The following is a 16,554-nucleotide window of genomic DNA, read 5'->3' on the forward strand; positions in this document are numbered from 1 at the left end:
CTGAAAGTCAAAACCTAACACAAGTAAAAATGAACTTTGCCTCTCAAGTTTCAACTTTCTAAATTGATAGGTTTTGATTTCCAATTTTTGAGCTGTCAAAAAAAAAAAAATAAAGCCTCTCAACTTTATTATGGACATTCAATTGTATGGAGTAATATGAATTATACAATTAGTCAATTACAGATGTAATTGTGTATCATGCATATTCCAAATAACTTAATTCCTCTAAAACTTTAATATAGTATAGAATAATACAGAATAAAAAAGTGTAAAATAAAGAGATTACTTCAATAACTCATATTGATTTTATAAATTAACCCATTTTAAAAATTATTTCGTAGATATTGCTAAAATATGTGTATTATATATGGCCCAACATAAAATTTGTACTCGAACTCGAATATGAGCTGACCGGAACACAAACCAAACAACTAGATTACCACCACCGCACTACAATATGAGCATCTTATCCTACTTGTACACCAAGCATTGTTAACAGTAACAGATGGCAAAGTGGCAAACTCACAAGTCACAATTTTGCTTACAACCATGCACAACCTCTTTTATACCTTTAAAAATTTGCAATCAATTCAATAAACCTAGAACAAAAAAAAAATAACCAATTGAAGCTGAAAAATGACAGAGCACCACAACCCGAAGACCCAACACGATGACCCGAAGCACTTAAATTTGGGTCAAAAGACCCATTACCCGAACCCACGGGAGTCAGTGAACCCGGATGCTGCAACATTGAAGGATCAATGGAAGTTTTCTGTAAAGAGATACATAAGGTGGTCATCTCTTGCTTGGAGCTCCGTTTTTGTTGCGGGTGGGGCTTGTTTCGCTTTGGGTTGGATCATTAAGGGTGGTAATCCTCTTCAATCCAAAGATCCTGATCATCATAAATCTTTGGCTTCTTCTACTTCAGCTCAAAATCAACAACATAAATGATTTTTCTTGGGTTTGCACCTTTTAGTTTTTATTAAGATAATTTTTCAATTGAGTTTTGTAACTTTTGTTTTGGGTTTTGACTTGAAAGTTTTTATGTTGATTATTGACATCATTGTAATTTGAGCATGGTTGTGTAATGTGCAATGTAACCAAAATGTTGTGTATGTACTTGTGTTGTTTGCTTGTGAGATTGGTGACGTTCTGATGCAAGGCCTGTTTTTTTACGTTGAAATTCAGTTCAGCTCTTAATTTCCTTTTCTTATAAAATATTCATTTCAGCTAGCTCAGTCCAGCTGAGTTCAGTCAATGAGAACAGGCCCGTAGTATAGTGAGTTTGAGTGTTAGTGATCCATGACTTTAGTAGTTTATAGGTTCATGGAACCAATGGATTTTGTAGAATATTTAGTGTGGAGGGGCACTAATTCAAAAAAATGCTTGCATAAAAGACTTGAACCTAAGACCTTTAAAACAAGCTCAATGCATTACCACTATAACAAAGCTAATTTAATATTATCTATGGCTTTAATATTGTATTTAACCTATAAATTTACACCTTTAACTAAATAAAATATTTTTTACAAAAAGAATTTGACGAGACCAGTGTCACCCAGGCTCCTTAATAGGTCCGCCACTACATGGAACAAATTGATCTACTTTACGTTATTTGTACGATTTAGATGGATTTTTCAGCACCATTACCCAATTGTATGGTTAGACAAAGGACCTATTCTCATATGTTTATTTTCAGTTCAGCTCAGTTCAGTTCAACTCTTAATTTCCTTCTCTTAAAAAATATTCATTTCAGTTCAGTTCAGTTCAGTTCAGCTGAGTTCAGTCAATGAGAACAGACCCTAAACTAATTAGATTCGACCTTATGACTTGAATAAATTGAGTACGTGTTTAAATGTCGTTAAAGTTTTTATTGATATATAATTTTAAATATCCAAACACGACTACATGTCTACATGTGCTATCTAAATGAGTAAATGGTAAAGATATCCATTTCCATGCACATCTACTAACCACAACAGATGGCAAACTTTACAACAATTGAACAATTGATGTTTTGAAGTTTGAACAGTGCACAGGCGCACAGCCAGTTTTGTTGTGACAAAAAAAGTGACCGAGAAACCAAGAGCAATTGAAGAGTTTCCAATTTGAAAAGCTTTAAATAATAAACCCCACAAAAATGGCAGAACCCAATAACCCGAAAACCCACCAAGAACACCCAAAACCCTCAACACCACAATCAACATCCAAATCACCTTCAACAAAACCCTCAATTGAAGCTCACAACAATGGCAGCAGCACCATTAATGGGTCTAATTCGGGTCAAAGGGCCCATTTTCCAAACCCACCCGAGTCAGTTAACCCGGATGCTGCAACTTTGAGAGATCAATGGAGGTTTGCTATAAGGCAATACAGCAGATGGTATTCTCATGCTTGGGGTACTGCTATTCTTGCTGGTGGGGCCTTCTTTGCTCTTGGTTGGATCATCAAAGGTGGTAACCCTCTTCCTTCTAAAGAATCTGATCATAAAAAATCTGAGGGTTCTTCAACTTCTGCTCATAATCAAGGAGAAAAGTGATTTCTGGGGTTAGTACTTGATCTTGGTTCAATTTTGTTTATGAACTTTATTGTTTTACTCAATTTGTCAGATGGGGTTTTGTTTTCCTGGGTATTTTTATTGAGGAAATGTTATTTAGGGCATTTTTAATTGAAAGCTTTAATCTTGATTTTTTGTGATTTTAGTAGGGTTGTGTGATGTGTAATATACTGTATAATGGAATGTCATGTTGGTTGCTTGTGAGATTGGTCATTTAGTGGAGTGAATTTGAGTGTTTGATAATCATGTTTGCTTGTGATATTGTTGATTTGAGCAGGCATGTGAAAGTTCAGGGCACCCGAATACCGAATGTATACGTGTAAATAAGTTACTCGGATTCAAGGTCTGATACAAGTCCCATAAAACCATCTTTTTGTTATTTGTCTAAAATGAAGTGTGAAGAGTTTCATACCCATGTCTAAGTGTCGAGTATCTTGTATAGGTAGTTGAGGTAAAATGGAGGGTGGTCAGGACTCAAGATTAATGTAGTAACTATATGTATTTCAATTTGTGTCATTTAGACAAGCTTAAGATGAAGTATTGATGAAAGAGCTAATCTTTTGTTTAAGGACGAGTGTGCATTTGTGCGGGTAGACTGGGGACATAAGAGGGAAGGGGATAATGGGATGATTTAATCATTATTTTAGTAAATTAACTTTGTATTCTTAGGCATGTTTTTGGCTGTAATGATGATTATGCTTTGTGGATAGGTTGATTGGGTGTTGGGGGAAGGGAGGGGGGGGGGGGGGGGGGTGTTAGCAGCGAGTTGCTGGATAGGGAGGGGCTCTCAATGTAAGTCCAACTTAAATATAAAGGTGGTAGTTAGATTAACAACTTTAGTTCCTCATATTTTGGACATGATGAAATGGATTGGTAGATGGAAGTAACTGCCAAATATATGCAAACAGACTTGCCTTAAATGCCTTCTCCCCTGGTGTGCGTAAGAATTTCCATTGGATGTAGAGTTGGCTTTCAAGACAATAAACTTGTGATAGACATGGAGGAGACTGTTGGAGTTAAAATGCAGCATCTGTAAAGGGGTTCCATGTATGGCCAAGATTTTGGATGAGGCTACTTGACATAAATTTGTGCATGGTGATTGGCACTGCCTAGTAATTTCTTGTTGTTGTATCTAGTTTAGTGGTATTTGAATAGTCACCACTCACTAGTATTGTTCACCTCCGTATGCTAAGCTGCTTGGGAAAGGATTTTACTCCGTAGCAGATCAAAGTTATCATTGTGATGGGTATCTGAATTGTCACTAGTATTGTTACTGGAGAAGATTTCTGCTTATGGTATCTAGAGAAGAGGTATTTAAATTGCCACTAATATTGTTCTCCTCTGTATGATTAGCTGAGTGGGTATGCGGGTGGGGGTTCAACTTAAGAGCAATTTGAATTGCCACTAAAATTTATTCTAGCTTAAAGTCATCAATCTTATGGTTGAGATAGAGCATTATATTTCAGAGGGAGATAACATACAGGGAAAAAAGTGAGTGGGTGGGCAGGCGAGGGTTCAACTTTAGAGTGAAAATGGGTAGAAGCTAACTACTAACTGCTAACTGAATCGGAACATCCCATATTTGGTAAAGGAAACTCTAAGCTGGGATGGAGTAATCAACAAGAGGATATATTGAAGGGACATGCTTTGTTTCACATGACGGTGTTCATGAAAATTGAAATGGTATTACTGTTGAGATGTTCTATGAACTTTAAGCACAGATTTTTACCAAAATGAAAGAACCTAATTCCTAAAGCAGCAAGCTATGCTATTTGGCCTTTCTGTTCCTATTAATTAAATCAGAGCATGTGTTGTGTCTTGCTTGTATGCTTTCAAATTGGAAATACACCATGTTTTGTAAAAGGGGTATGAAGACTTTGGACCTTCTCCGTGCATGATGAAAATTTGATGTGGTTCTATGATGTGCTTTTCTAATGAGAGAACCCCCACAGGCTCACAGACAGATATATAGCTCATTGAGATGGCTCAATGAAGGATGACTTTTCTCTTTTTCAATTGATTCAGCATAGTTCTGTGTTAGTTATTGCCAATAGCATTAGACTTTTCGACCTATCTTGCTTCTTGTGGTTTGCATTTTCTGATGTTAGTCAGGCCTGGCTTTTCTCTTTTACAATTGATTCAGCATAGTTCTGTGTTAGTTATTGGCAATAGCATTAGACTTTTCAACCTATCTTGCTTCTTGTGGTTTGCATTTTCTGATGTTAGTCAGGCCTGGCTAAAATTCGGGCACTTAAATATTGCAGATGGAGAAATAGTAGCAGGTTGAACGTGCCCTGAGCCCCTGAGAATGGTGCAGGTTTTTTTTATTGATGTGCATTGTGTCATTCTGAGGTATCATGCTGGAGCTGACCTTTAGACCATTAGCTCTATAAAATCTGTATGTTGGTGACTCTTTTGAAACTCCCTTTCAATCCCTGCTGAGTGTTGAACGTGAGAGCTTGACTTTTATTGCTTTACCCTGTGTGCTTGATTCACTTCTTATATAGTACTAGTATGTGATTGTACAGAAATTCGGAAATCTCTTTTCCATAGGCAGATTTGTAGCTATTAATTTTGGAAATGCTAACTCTGCGTTTTAGTGATGGAGATTGTTTTAACCTTTGATGAAATTCCAATAAAGTTACTCTTTTCTTTCCTGTATTATGTTATCAGTCATTCAACATCACGATAGATTAATTGAGGCTTCAAGAGATAATAGAGTAATGTTATTTTCCTACTAGTAGGTTGAGATTTCGATTCTTGTCTGACTTATGCTATCCTTTAAACCAAGTTGCTATTACTTTCCTACTTAAGAGGTTGGAGTTTTGATTCTTATCCAACTTTTATGCTGTCCTTTAATCTTTAGTGGACGTCGCTTACAGTTCCGTAATTCCGTTGTACATTTTGATTTTTGACCCAACTTATCAACAAGGCAAGCATGCTCACCAGACCCAGAGTGTAAAGCAAAAACAGATTCATAAACTGCAAAATTGAAATTCAAGAGGAATGAAACATAAATATACTATCAAAGTAAGTCCATGCCTAATCAGAAAGATCTGTAGGAAGTCCTACTTTTCCACTCAAAGTTACATGATTAGAGTTGAGTAACTATACAAATAACTAATCAAATTAATGATATGAACAGGGTGTATCAGTAGAATATAACTTTTTATCCTCTCCAATTTTCCTGTTTCTCTGAATCTGCACTTTTCTGTTCTTTTTTTTTTTCCTCCTTGTTTTTGTTGACTAATTGGAACAACATCCGGATTGCTTGACCGCTGATACATCATCTTTGGAGCCAATGTTTATGTTCTGTCCCTTAGGCAATGCTGCTGGGTCATCTCCAATGTCGAGTGCCTTCCTGCTCACAACATGATAGATCTGAGATAGAACTTCAGTAAAGGCATTCTCGACGTTCAATGCTTCCAAGGCAGATGTTTCCATGAAGAAAGTGTTCTCCCTTTCAGCAAAACCTTTGGCATCTTCTACAGAGACAGCACGCAAGTGACGTAAATCAGCCTTGTTCCCAACAAGCATGATCACGATGTTGGAATCTGTGTGATCGCGGAGTTCCTTCAGCCATCTCTGCACATTTTCGAATGTGACATGACGGGTAACATCATAGACAACCAATGCACCAACAGCTCCTCGATAGTATGCACTCGTTATTGCACGATACCTTCATGAAGGCAAAAGATCTAAAGTTAGACCATAATCGACTGAGGACAAAACATTTGAAAATCCATAGGAAAGCAAAGAAGATGCCTTGTAGATGGTGCACATTGCAACTCATGATTATTTATACACTAACACAAGAACTCGGTCATCCTGCCTGTGAGACGAGGAGCTAAGGCTGAATGTCCTGTTAAAACTAATTCTCTGCCTCTTTTCTTTCTAAGAAAACAGTTTTGGCGTTAATTCAAGGTAAAAGTACTTTCTTTCTTGCAATCTTGCATTTAAAATGTTGAGCTATACACAGCATAAAATCAGCTTCAAAAGCCTAATTGTGTCCAATTTATAAGATCATTCTAAAACACACTTACATGTTATTACTTCACATGTACATCAAATCCCAAGTACATTACACAGTTTTCTAGCATTCAACAACATGAGCAACAATGCATCAAAAACATTACACATTGTATACAAAACTCGATTCCAAATTACTTGGCCTCGAAATATTTAACCAAATGTTAATTCCAAATTTGCACGAATAGCAAAAGCCTAAAATTTGCATGTAAAGCATTCAATTAATTTGGCATTATGAACATCTCCATTTATACTCTCAAGTTTCACCTATACGCAAAACACATGCATACACAATACGTATGCAAGGATTTTCTTGGTAAAGAGGGTCTTTTAATGTTTTTCTTACCTTTTTTGTTTCATAAAAATAGTAGTAAAATAAAATAACAATGTGCGTGCACCCACTTAAATGTTTGATGCAATTTAAGGTGCTTGCACATTGTTTTTCCCTCATACTTTTTGTATGTACTTCAATTCCTTTGCATAACAAAACTTGATAAACATAACTCCATGCTAAACGTGCACCAATTAAATATGAAACAGAAGCTAAACATTTGTTAAAACAAAAATGTGAGCAAATAATAATGAATACTTGTTGATGTCACCTTTCTTGGCCAGCAGTGTCCCAAATTTGAGCCTTAACAATCTTATCATCAACCCGAATGCTACGAGTAGCGAATTCGACACCAATGGTGGACTTGGATTCAAGGCTGAATTCGTTTCGAGTGAATCGAGAAAGAAGATTGGATTTTCCAACGCCAGAATCTCCTATTAATACAACCTTAAACAGATAATCATAATCATCATCAGCCCTATATGCCGCCATGGTTGTTATTTAATTTTTATCAATAATATTATTTCTCTTTTTTTGAATAATATTCATGCAATATTCTCTCTGTTTCTATATCTTTTTCTCAACCTTTAACTTCCTGCTTTCGAGGGGGTTGCTATGCTTGCAAAAATGCAAAGTGTAAATGGAAATTATAGAGCGAGAGATTTGCGTGCTTCCATTGGCTGTTTTTATTTTGTTTGTGGGGTCAATGGGTGAACAACAAAATCAAAGATAGATCCTTTTTTTTTTAAAAAAAAAAAAAATAAAATAAATTATAAAAAAATGTGTCCAATAATTGTGTTAGTACTTAAATTATAACGGAACAACTAATTCGGACTGAGGCCATATTATAGTTAGAAAATGATGACACGAGCTAAACTAATTTGAATTTAAATTGAACTAGTAAGACCTGGTAATGAACCTAATTGAAACTTCCATTGTTAATATATTATTGTTATGGACCTATTTTACGCTAGGAATAGCCATGCAAATTTTCGAGCAAATTTAACTATTTTCGACTTTTAATTTTTAATTTTTCATGTTTTTGTCATTAATTTCAATAAATCTACTGGTACATCATATGAGTGAAGTGTGCTCATGTATGGCGAAACTTGTTAAGTATTTTAATTTGAGTTTAATAACTTAGTCTTGTTGAAGTATGGTGAATTTAGATTGTTCTTAAAGAATTAAATGAAATAGAAAATGGTATAAAAACCTTCAATTTCAATCACTTTAAAATAACGTACTTGATAATTGAATTGTTCAAAGCAACAGTATTTAATGACTCCAATTGCATGTGAACCAAACTAATAAACGTAACCTGCTAGAATATGACTTGAATGTGTGTCACACGGTCACACCACAAGTCCACAAGAACAATAATTTGCCTCTTCCCAATCTAAGACGTAGCTAACATAAATTACAACAGCGAACCACGTAAATTTGTATTTTTCTTCGTAGTACGTTACTTTTGAGTGCGATCTGTCTTTTTAGTTTACACTTTTTTTATTATTACGCTTGTCAATGCATGTTTTTAACGCTTAATAACTTTAATTATCAATGTTGTAAAATTATACAAAGTGGATATTAATAAAATATACATATAGACGATTCAAATAAGATCCTACATAATTATATTTTATCGTATCTATAAATCATAAAAATGAATTAAAATGTAGTATGTGAATAGTGTAAAAGTCAAACGGTGTGAACTAAAAAAAACGGAGGAAGTACTAGACAATTACAACGGAGTACATAAAAGATTGTGGATGGCTCCTGCTTTCATCCTACATAATTCCACAATCCAACATTATTCCATATTTTGCCCTTGATCTATGAATTGTGGAAAGCGAGAAAGTGGGAGAAATTGCGTTCTCCAATTACAAGGTTTGTTTGTTTATTTGTTCATTGACAATTTCAATTACTATTTCTTTTAATGAAGTACTCCACTTATATCGAGAATTTGTTAATACGTAGTAATTTAGAGCTGTTAATTCCGGTATTCAAGTCGGGTTTGGGTCGAGTAAAATTAGGTCTCGGGTTAAATCGGGATCAGGTTATGTCGGGTCAATCTAGCTTCAAATCAGGTTCAGGTTAAGGTTGGATCAATTTTAGTTCAAATTATAACGGGTCGTTCACCTTTTCGGATATAGGTCGGGTTCAATTCGAGTTAAAATCAGATCGGGTTCAATTTCAGGTTCGGGTTATATTGAGTCAGGTTTGGATGAGTTAACAAAATGGTACATTCGGGTTCGGGTTAGTGTTGAGTCAGGTTCTGGTTCAAGTTTAATTCTAATAAATATCGATGTGGCCAAGTTGAACTATATAATTACGCCTTCCATAATTTGATCGAGCATCATCAAGATTTTATTAAACCTATATACGAGTAATAGAGAACAAAAGTTATATAAGCTGAACAAAAGATTTTATTAAATCGGATTGAGGGTTAACAGAATTATACCAGTATATAAGTTGAATAAAAGGTAAAGAAAATTTTATTAAACATTCCATGACTCGGGTTCATGTTTTAATTGGGTCGGGTACTAGTTAAGGTTCGGATTGTTTTCGGGTCGGATTAAATCGGTTGACGGTTACTATCAGGTCGGAGGCAGGTTCGTGTTCAGGTCATAAAGTATTGGATCAAATGGGTTTTCAGTTAAGATCAGGTAAGGTTCAACTCAGATTACAGGTCACTAGTTTCACCCCATTGTTCGAGTACAAGCAGGGTTCAAATCTTTGTCTGTTAAGGCCAGGTTCTCGCGCTAGGTCAGTTTTTGACAGCTGTAGCTATAATCCACACTTTTTGAGGAAATTTTGAGATTTCGGGGCCCGATGGCAAAAAGTGTTGATACCCTAGGGGATATATATCGGGGTCATATAATGCCGTTTGAAACCATATATGATCATTATATGTTGTCATAAACGTATGTGGTAGGCTTGAGTTTACGAAATCAATGCAAGTTTTAAACGGGTAAAATGACCGTTTAAGAACATATTAAATGGTTCCACCGCTCCAATTGGACTTCCGGAGGGTATTAGGGACCATGGTAAGCATCTCGACAATTTTTATTTTCGAGCGAAAAAAGATCAAAAAAATTGCAAAATTAAAGGCTATAATCCACGCTTTTTGATGAAATTTTGAGGTTTTGGGGCCCGGTAGCAAAAGGCCTTGAGACCCTAAGGGATACATTTCGTGGTCATATACTGCCGTTTGAAACAATATATGATCATTATATGTTGTCATCAACGTCCGTGGTAGGCTTAAGTTTACGAAATCTCTACAAGTTGCGAACGGGTACAATGACCGTTTCAGGACATATTGGATGGTTTCAACGACCTTATTGGGCTTCCGGAGGGTATTAGGGACCATGGTAAACATCTCGGCAATTTTTATTTTCGGACGAAAAAAGGTCAAAAATTACAAAATCGAAGGCTATAACACACGCTTTTTGAGGAAATTTTGAGGTTTCATGGCCTAGTGGCGAAAAGTGTTGAGACCCTAGAGGATACATCTCGGTGTCATATAATGCCGTTTGAAACCATATATGATCATTATATGTTGTCATAAACGTCCGTGGTAGGCTTGAATTTACGAAATCACTACAAGTTGTGAACGGGTAAAATGACCATTTAAGGGAATATTAGATAGTTCCACCGACACAATTGGACTCCCAGAGGATATTAAGGACCATGGTAAACATCTCAGCAATTTTTATTTTCGGGCGAAAAGGGTTAAAAAATTACAAAATTGAAGGCTATAATCCACGCTTTTTGAGGAAATTTAAGGGTTTGGGGCACGGTGGCGAAAAACCTTGAAACCCTAAGGGATACATCTCGAGGTCATATATTGTCGTTTGAAACCGGATATAATCATTATATGTTGTCATAAATGTCCATGTTAGGCTTGAGTTTACGAAATCACTACAAATCGTGAACGGGTAAATTGACCGTTTAAGGGCATATTGGATGGTTCCACCGACCCAATTGGACACCCGAAGGGTATTAGGGGACCATGATAAACATCTCGGCAATTTTTATTTTCGAGCGAAAAACAATAAAAAATTACAAAATTGAAGGATATAATCCACACTTTTTGATGAAAATTTGAGGTTTAGGGGCCCGATGGCGAAAATCCTTGAAACCATAAGGGATACATCTCAGGGTTATATAATGCCGTTTGAAACCATATATGATCATTATATGTTGTCATAAATTTTCGTGGTAGGTTTGAGTTTATGAAATCACTGCAAATTGTGAACGGGTAAAATGACCGTTTAAGGGCATATCGGATGGTTCCACCGACCTAATTTGACTCCCGGAGTATATTAGGGATCATGGTAAACATCTTGACAATTTATGGGCGAAAAAAAGTCAAAAAATTACAAAATTGAAGGCTTTTTGAGAAATTTTGAGGTTTCGGGGCCCGGTGGCGAAAAGGCTTAAGACCCTAAGAAATACATCTTGGGGTCATATATTCCGTTTGAAACCACATATGATCATTTTATGTTTTCATAAATTCCGTGAAAGGCTTGAATTTACGAAATCTCTTCAAGTTGTGAACGGTTAAAAAGACAGTTTTAGGGCATATTGGATGGTTCTACCGACGCAATTGGACTCTTGGAGGGTATTAGGGACCATGGTTAACATATCGGCAATTTTTATTTACGGGCGAAAAAAGGTCAAAAAATTACAAAATTAAAGGCTATAATCCTCGCTTTTTGAGGAAATTTAGAGGTTTCGTGGCCCGGTGGCGAAAAACCTTAAAACCCTAAGGGATACATCTCGAGGTAATATAATGTCGTTTGAAACCATATATGATCATTATATGTTGTCATAAACGTCCGTTGTAGGCTTGAGTTTACGAAATCACTACAAATCATGAACGGGTAAATTGACCGTTTAAGGGCATATTGGATAGTTTTACGATCCAATTGTACACCCAGAGGGTATTAAGGACAATGGTAAACATCTTATTTTTAATTTCCGGGGGAAAAAAGGTTATAAAAATTATAAAATTGAAGGCTATAATCCACACTTTTTGAGGAATTTTTTTTGAGGTTTCTAGGCCCGGTGGCGAAAAGCTTTGAGACCCTAAGGGATACATCTCTGTGTCATATAATTCCGTTTGTAACAACATATGATCATTATATGTTTTCATTAACGTCCGTGGTAGGCTTGAGTTTACGAAATTACTTCAATTATGAACGGGTAAAATGACTGTTTAAGGGTATATTGTATGGTTCCACCGATTTAATTGGACTCTTGTAGGGTATTAGGGACCATGGTAAACATCTCGGCAATGTTTATTTTCGGTAAAAAAATGTCAAAAAATAACAAAATTGAAGGCTATAATCCACGCTTTTTTAGAAAAATTTGAGGTTTTAAGGCTTGGTGGAAAAAAGCCTTGAAACCCTAAGGGATACATCTCCAGATTATATAATACCGTTTGAAACCATATATGATCATTATATGTTGTCATAAAAGTCTGTGGTAGGTTTGATTTTACGAAATTACTGCAAATTGTGAACGGGTATAATTACCGTTTAAGGGCATACTGGATTGTTCCACCGACTCAATTTGACTCCCGAATGATATTAGGGACCATGGTAAACATTTCGGCAATATTTATTTATGGGCGAAAAAAGGTAAAAAAATTGCAAAATTGAAGGCATTTTGAGAAATTTTGTGGTGGAATTTGCCAGCGGTGTGAAAGGAATAGCCTTAAATCTTGAGAATGAGAATGTAGGGATTGTTGTCTTTGGTAGTGATACCGCTATTAAAGAGGGAGATCTTGTCTAGCGCACTAGGTTTCGGAGCCTAGTGGCAAAAAGCTTTGAGACCCAAAGCGATACATCTCGGGGGCATATAATTCCATTTGAAACCACATATGATCATTATATGTTGTCATAAACGTCCGTGGTAGGCTTGTTTTTACGAAATCTTTTCAAGTTGTGAATGGGTAAAAAGAACGTTTAAGGGCATATTAGATGGTTCCACGGACCCAATTGGACTCTTGGTGGGTATTTTGGACTATGGTTAACATCACGACAATTTTTATTTGCGAGCGAAAAAATGTCAAAAAATTACAAAATTAAAGGCTATAATTCACGTTTTTTGAGGAAATTTTGATGTTTTGGGGCACGGTGGCGAAAAGCCTTGAAACCCTATGAGATACATTTCGGGGTCATATAATGCCGTTTGAAACCATATATGATCATTATATGTTGTGATAAACGTCCGTGGTAGGCTTGATCTTACGAAATCACTTCAAGTTTTAAATGGGTAAAATGACCGTTTAAGGGTATATTGGATTGTTCCATCAATCCAATTGGACTCTTGGAGGATATTTGGGAACATGGTAAACATCTCGACAATTTTTATTTTCGGGTGAAAATAAAAAGGTCAAAAAATTACAAAATTGAAGGTTATAATCCATGCTTTTTAATGAAATTTTGAGGTTTTGGGGCCCAATGCCGAAAAGTGGCAAAATTGAAGTTTATAATCCATCCCATTGTTCGAGTACAATATGGGTTCAGATAAGGTCAGGTCCTCAGGTAGGGTCAGTTTTTAACAGTTTTAATTAGGGTCTCAATACTTTTCGCCACCGGGGCCGGAAACCTCAAAAATTCCCCAAAAACTGTGGATTATATAGCCTTCAATTTTGTAATTTTTTAACCTTTTTTCGCTGGATGTTTGCCATGGTCCCCAATACCCTTTGATAGTTTAATTAGGTGGGTGAAACCATCCAATTTGCTTTTAAATGGTCATTTTACCTGTTTTCGTACATGCCTCTTGTATTGGCTATAAGCTCTCACGGGGCCTTTACGTTGCCAGATAATGGTCATATATGGGTCCACACAATATTATATGATCCCGGGACTCATCCCTTAGTGTTTAGTGAAATTCCAGCACCAGCTCCCAACACCTCCTAAATCGCTCCGGTTTCGTGTATTATAGTATAGTTGTTGATTCGGGTATTCAAGTCGGATTTGGGTTGCGTCAAATTATGTCTCGGGTGAAATTAGGATCTGGTTATGTTGAGTCAATCTAGCCTCATATTAAATTCAAGTTTGGGTTAGGTCAATTTTAGTTGAATTTATTTTGGGTCGTTCACCTTTTCGGATATATGTCGGGTTCAATTCAAGCCAAATTGAGATCGGATTCAATTTCAGGATCAGGTTATGTGTGAGTTTGGTTTGGGTTAATAGATGGTAGATTCGGGTTCTAGTTAGTGTTGAGTTGGGTTTTGGTTTAAGTTCAATTCCAATAAATATCGATGTGCTTAAGCTGAACCTATATAATTACGCATTCCATAATTTGATCAGCTTTATCAAGATTTTATTAAACCTATATATGAGTAATACAGAACAAAAGGTATACAAGCTGAATCGGATTGTGGATTTACAGATTTGTACCCGTATATAAGTTGAACAAAAGACATATAAATTTTATTAAAGCTTTCATGACTCGGGTAAAGGTTTTAATTGGGTCGGGTACTATTTCGGGTACAGATTGTTGTTGGGTCGGATTAAATCAGTTGATGGTTACTCTCAGGTCGGGAGCAGGTTCGGGTTCAGGTAAAAAAGTATTGGATCAAATCGGTTGTCGGTTAACATATGGTTAGGTTCAGGTCGGGTTACAAGTCATTAGTTTTACCCCATTGTACGGGTACAGGTTGGGTTCAGATCATTGCCGGTTCAGGTCGAGTTCTCGGGTCGGGTCAGTTTTTGACAGCTATAGTATAATTCCGTTGATGTTAATGTTGAATAAAGATATTCGATATTGTACTGATTAATGATTATCGTGTTTGGTTGAGCATTTATCCAATTTGTATACTACCTCCGGTCCACATTTGTTGCAACTTTTGCCATTTTTGGCTGGTCCACATTAGTTGGAACTTTCCCATTTATTTCCTTTTGTAGTAACTTTTTAGTGGTAAAATTACAATTTTACCCTTACTTTTTTTAAATACACCCTAATTACAAAACTGATTTTTATCTAATTAGCTTAATTAAACCCTAACATTAATTAACTTACCTATTTTATCAAAATCAACCCCTTAGCCACCAAACCGATTTCAGCCACCTTCATCCTCCTTCATCTTCCTCCTCATCACCATTATTCATCAAATTTCTACATATTCTTCCTCATCCCCATTTTGTTCTCTCTCCTCCTTCAATCCTTTCTACTATTTTTCCAGATCTGTGGTTTGTGGGTTCGGGGTTGGTGGTTTCAGAGTTGGTTGTTGGGGTTTGTGGTTTCGATGTTGGTGGTTTCGGGGGTCGGTGGTATCGGTGTTGGTGGTTTCGGTGTTGGGGTTGGTGGTTTCGGAGTTGGTTGTTGGGGTTGGTGGTTTCGGGGGTCGGTGGTTGCGGTGTTGGTGGTTTCGGGGGTTAGTGGTTTCGGTGTTGGGTTGGTGGTTTCGGAGTTGGTTGTTGGGGTTGGTGGTTTCGGTGTTAGGTGTTGGGGTTGGTGGTTTCGGGGGTCGGTGGTTTCGGTGTTGGTGGTTTCAAGGGTCGGTGGTTTCGGGGGTCGGTGGTTTCGGGGGTCGGTGGTTTCGGTGTTGGTGGTTTCGTTGGGTTTCTGGGGTCAGTGGTTTGGTGGTCATGGCTGAGTTGGTGGTCTTGGCTGGGTTGGTGGTGGGTTTTATTTTTAAAATTGGGTTGAATTTGTATTTTTTTTATTTATTACTTGATTAATACTTAATTGTATACCCTTATCTTTCAATAAATATGCTCAGGAAATTTTGCCTCGGCCTCCGCAACTACCCCCAAAGTTGCAACAAATGTGGACCGGAGGTAGTATTAGATATCTGATTTTGTACTATTTGTACTATTACAATTGTGGAGCTATGTAATACTGATGTATAATTTTATATTTTTATTGGATAAGTTTTGATTTACTTTGTATTATTTTTCCAATATTAATAACCTTTGATTTGTCATGAAGAGTATCATGATCGTTTTAAATGACTATTATATTACCACATTCCCTTGGCATCGATCTACAAAGTATTACTATAAAAATAGATACTAGCTATTGGTCATTGATGAATGAGCGACTTGATGTATTGGGTAAGATGATTTTATTCTACTAGTATACTTTTCTATTTGACGATTTTAAACTATGAAGTTTTTATTTTTATTTTTTTATTTTAAGGAGAAGGGTTTTATCGGATTAGAACTTCTTACAGGTCCACCCGACTTGAGTTAGCAGACTAGGCACTCTGAAAGTGGGAAGAAGGGTAAGGGACTCATCTCCCAAAGTGCCTATAGTGGGATTATATTACAAAAATTATCTATTAAGGAGAATAGTCACACAACTCTTTTTCATTGGTGGACTATCGTACTAAGCGGTAGATTTTTCGATCAGCACCAAATTGTCCTCAATTAATTGCCTTTTTCATTCCCTCCAACGAGAAACAATATAAATCATCGAAACAAATTAATTTAGCCGAATATCATGATTGATACATTTAATTTATCAACTACCCTTGTGTCAAGAGTCTCAAGACATAGACCAATTTTGCTTCTTAAATAGCCCTACCTTGGCTTACACCCCTTAAACTAGCTTGTCCCTTAAACCCCTCTCCTACCCTTTCTACACCCTTCTATAGGCTTCTCACCACCCCAAATTTACC

At 36.4% G+C, this 16,554-nt stretch overlaps 2 protein-coding genes across 2 annotated transcripts; one reads left to right on the top strand and one right to left on the bottom strand.

The window, feature by feature from the left end:
• The first annotated feature begins 1,916 nt into the window (after positions 1–1,916).
• Positions 1,917–5,206, top strand: LOC145610052 (uncharacterized). The gene is made up of 2 exons (XM_081665300.1): positions 1,917–2,547; positions 4,822–5,206. The coding sequence occupies exon 1, from the start codon at positions 2,141–2,143 to the stop codon at positions 2,537–2,539; it is 399 nt and encodes a 132-aa protein (XP_081521426.1). The 5' UTR covers positions 1,917–2,140; the 3' UTR covers positions 2,540–2,547; positions 4,822–5,206.
• A 597-nt stretch (positions 5,207–5,803) lies between these two features.
• LOC145610053 (ras-related protein RABA1f) lies at positions 5,804–7,409 on the bottom strand. Its single transcript, XM_081665301.1, has 2 exons — positions 7,189–7,409; positions 5,804–6,236 (listed from the first exon to the last, which is right to left on the bottom strand). Exons 1-2 carry the CDS (start codon positions 7,407–7,409, stop codon positions 5,804–5,806), a joined length of 654 nt encoding a protein of 217 aa, XP_081521427.1.
• Between the last annotated feature and the right edge of the window lie 9,145 nt (positions 7,410–16,554).

This window comes from Chenopodium album, chromosome 24 (genome assembly GCF_948465745.1).
Source record: "Chenopodium album chromosome 24, dcCheAlbu1.1, whole genome shotgun sequence".
NCBI lineage: Eukaryota > Viridiplantae > Streptophyta > Magnoliopsida > Caryophyllales > Amaranthaceae > Chenopodium > Chenopodium album.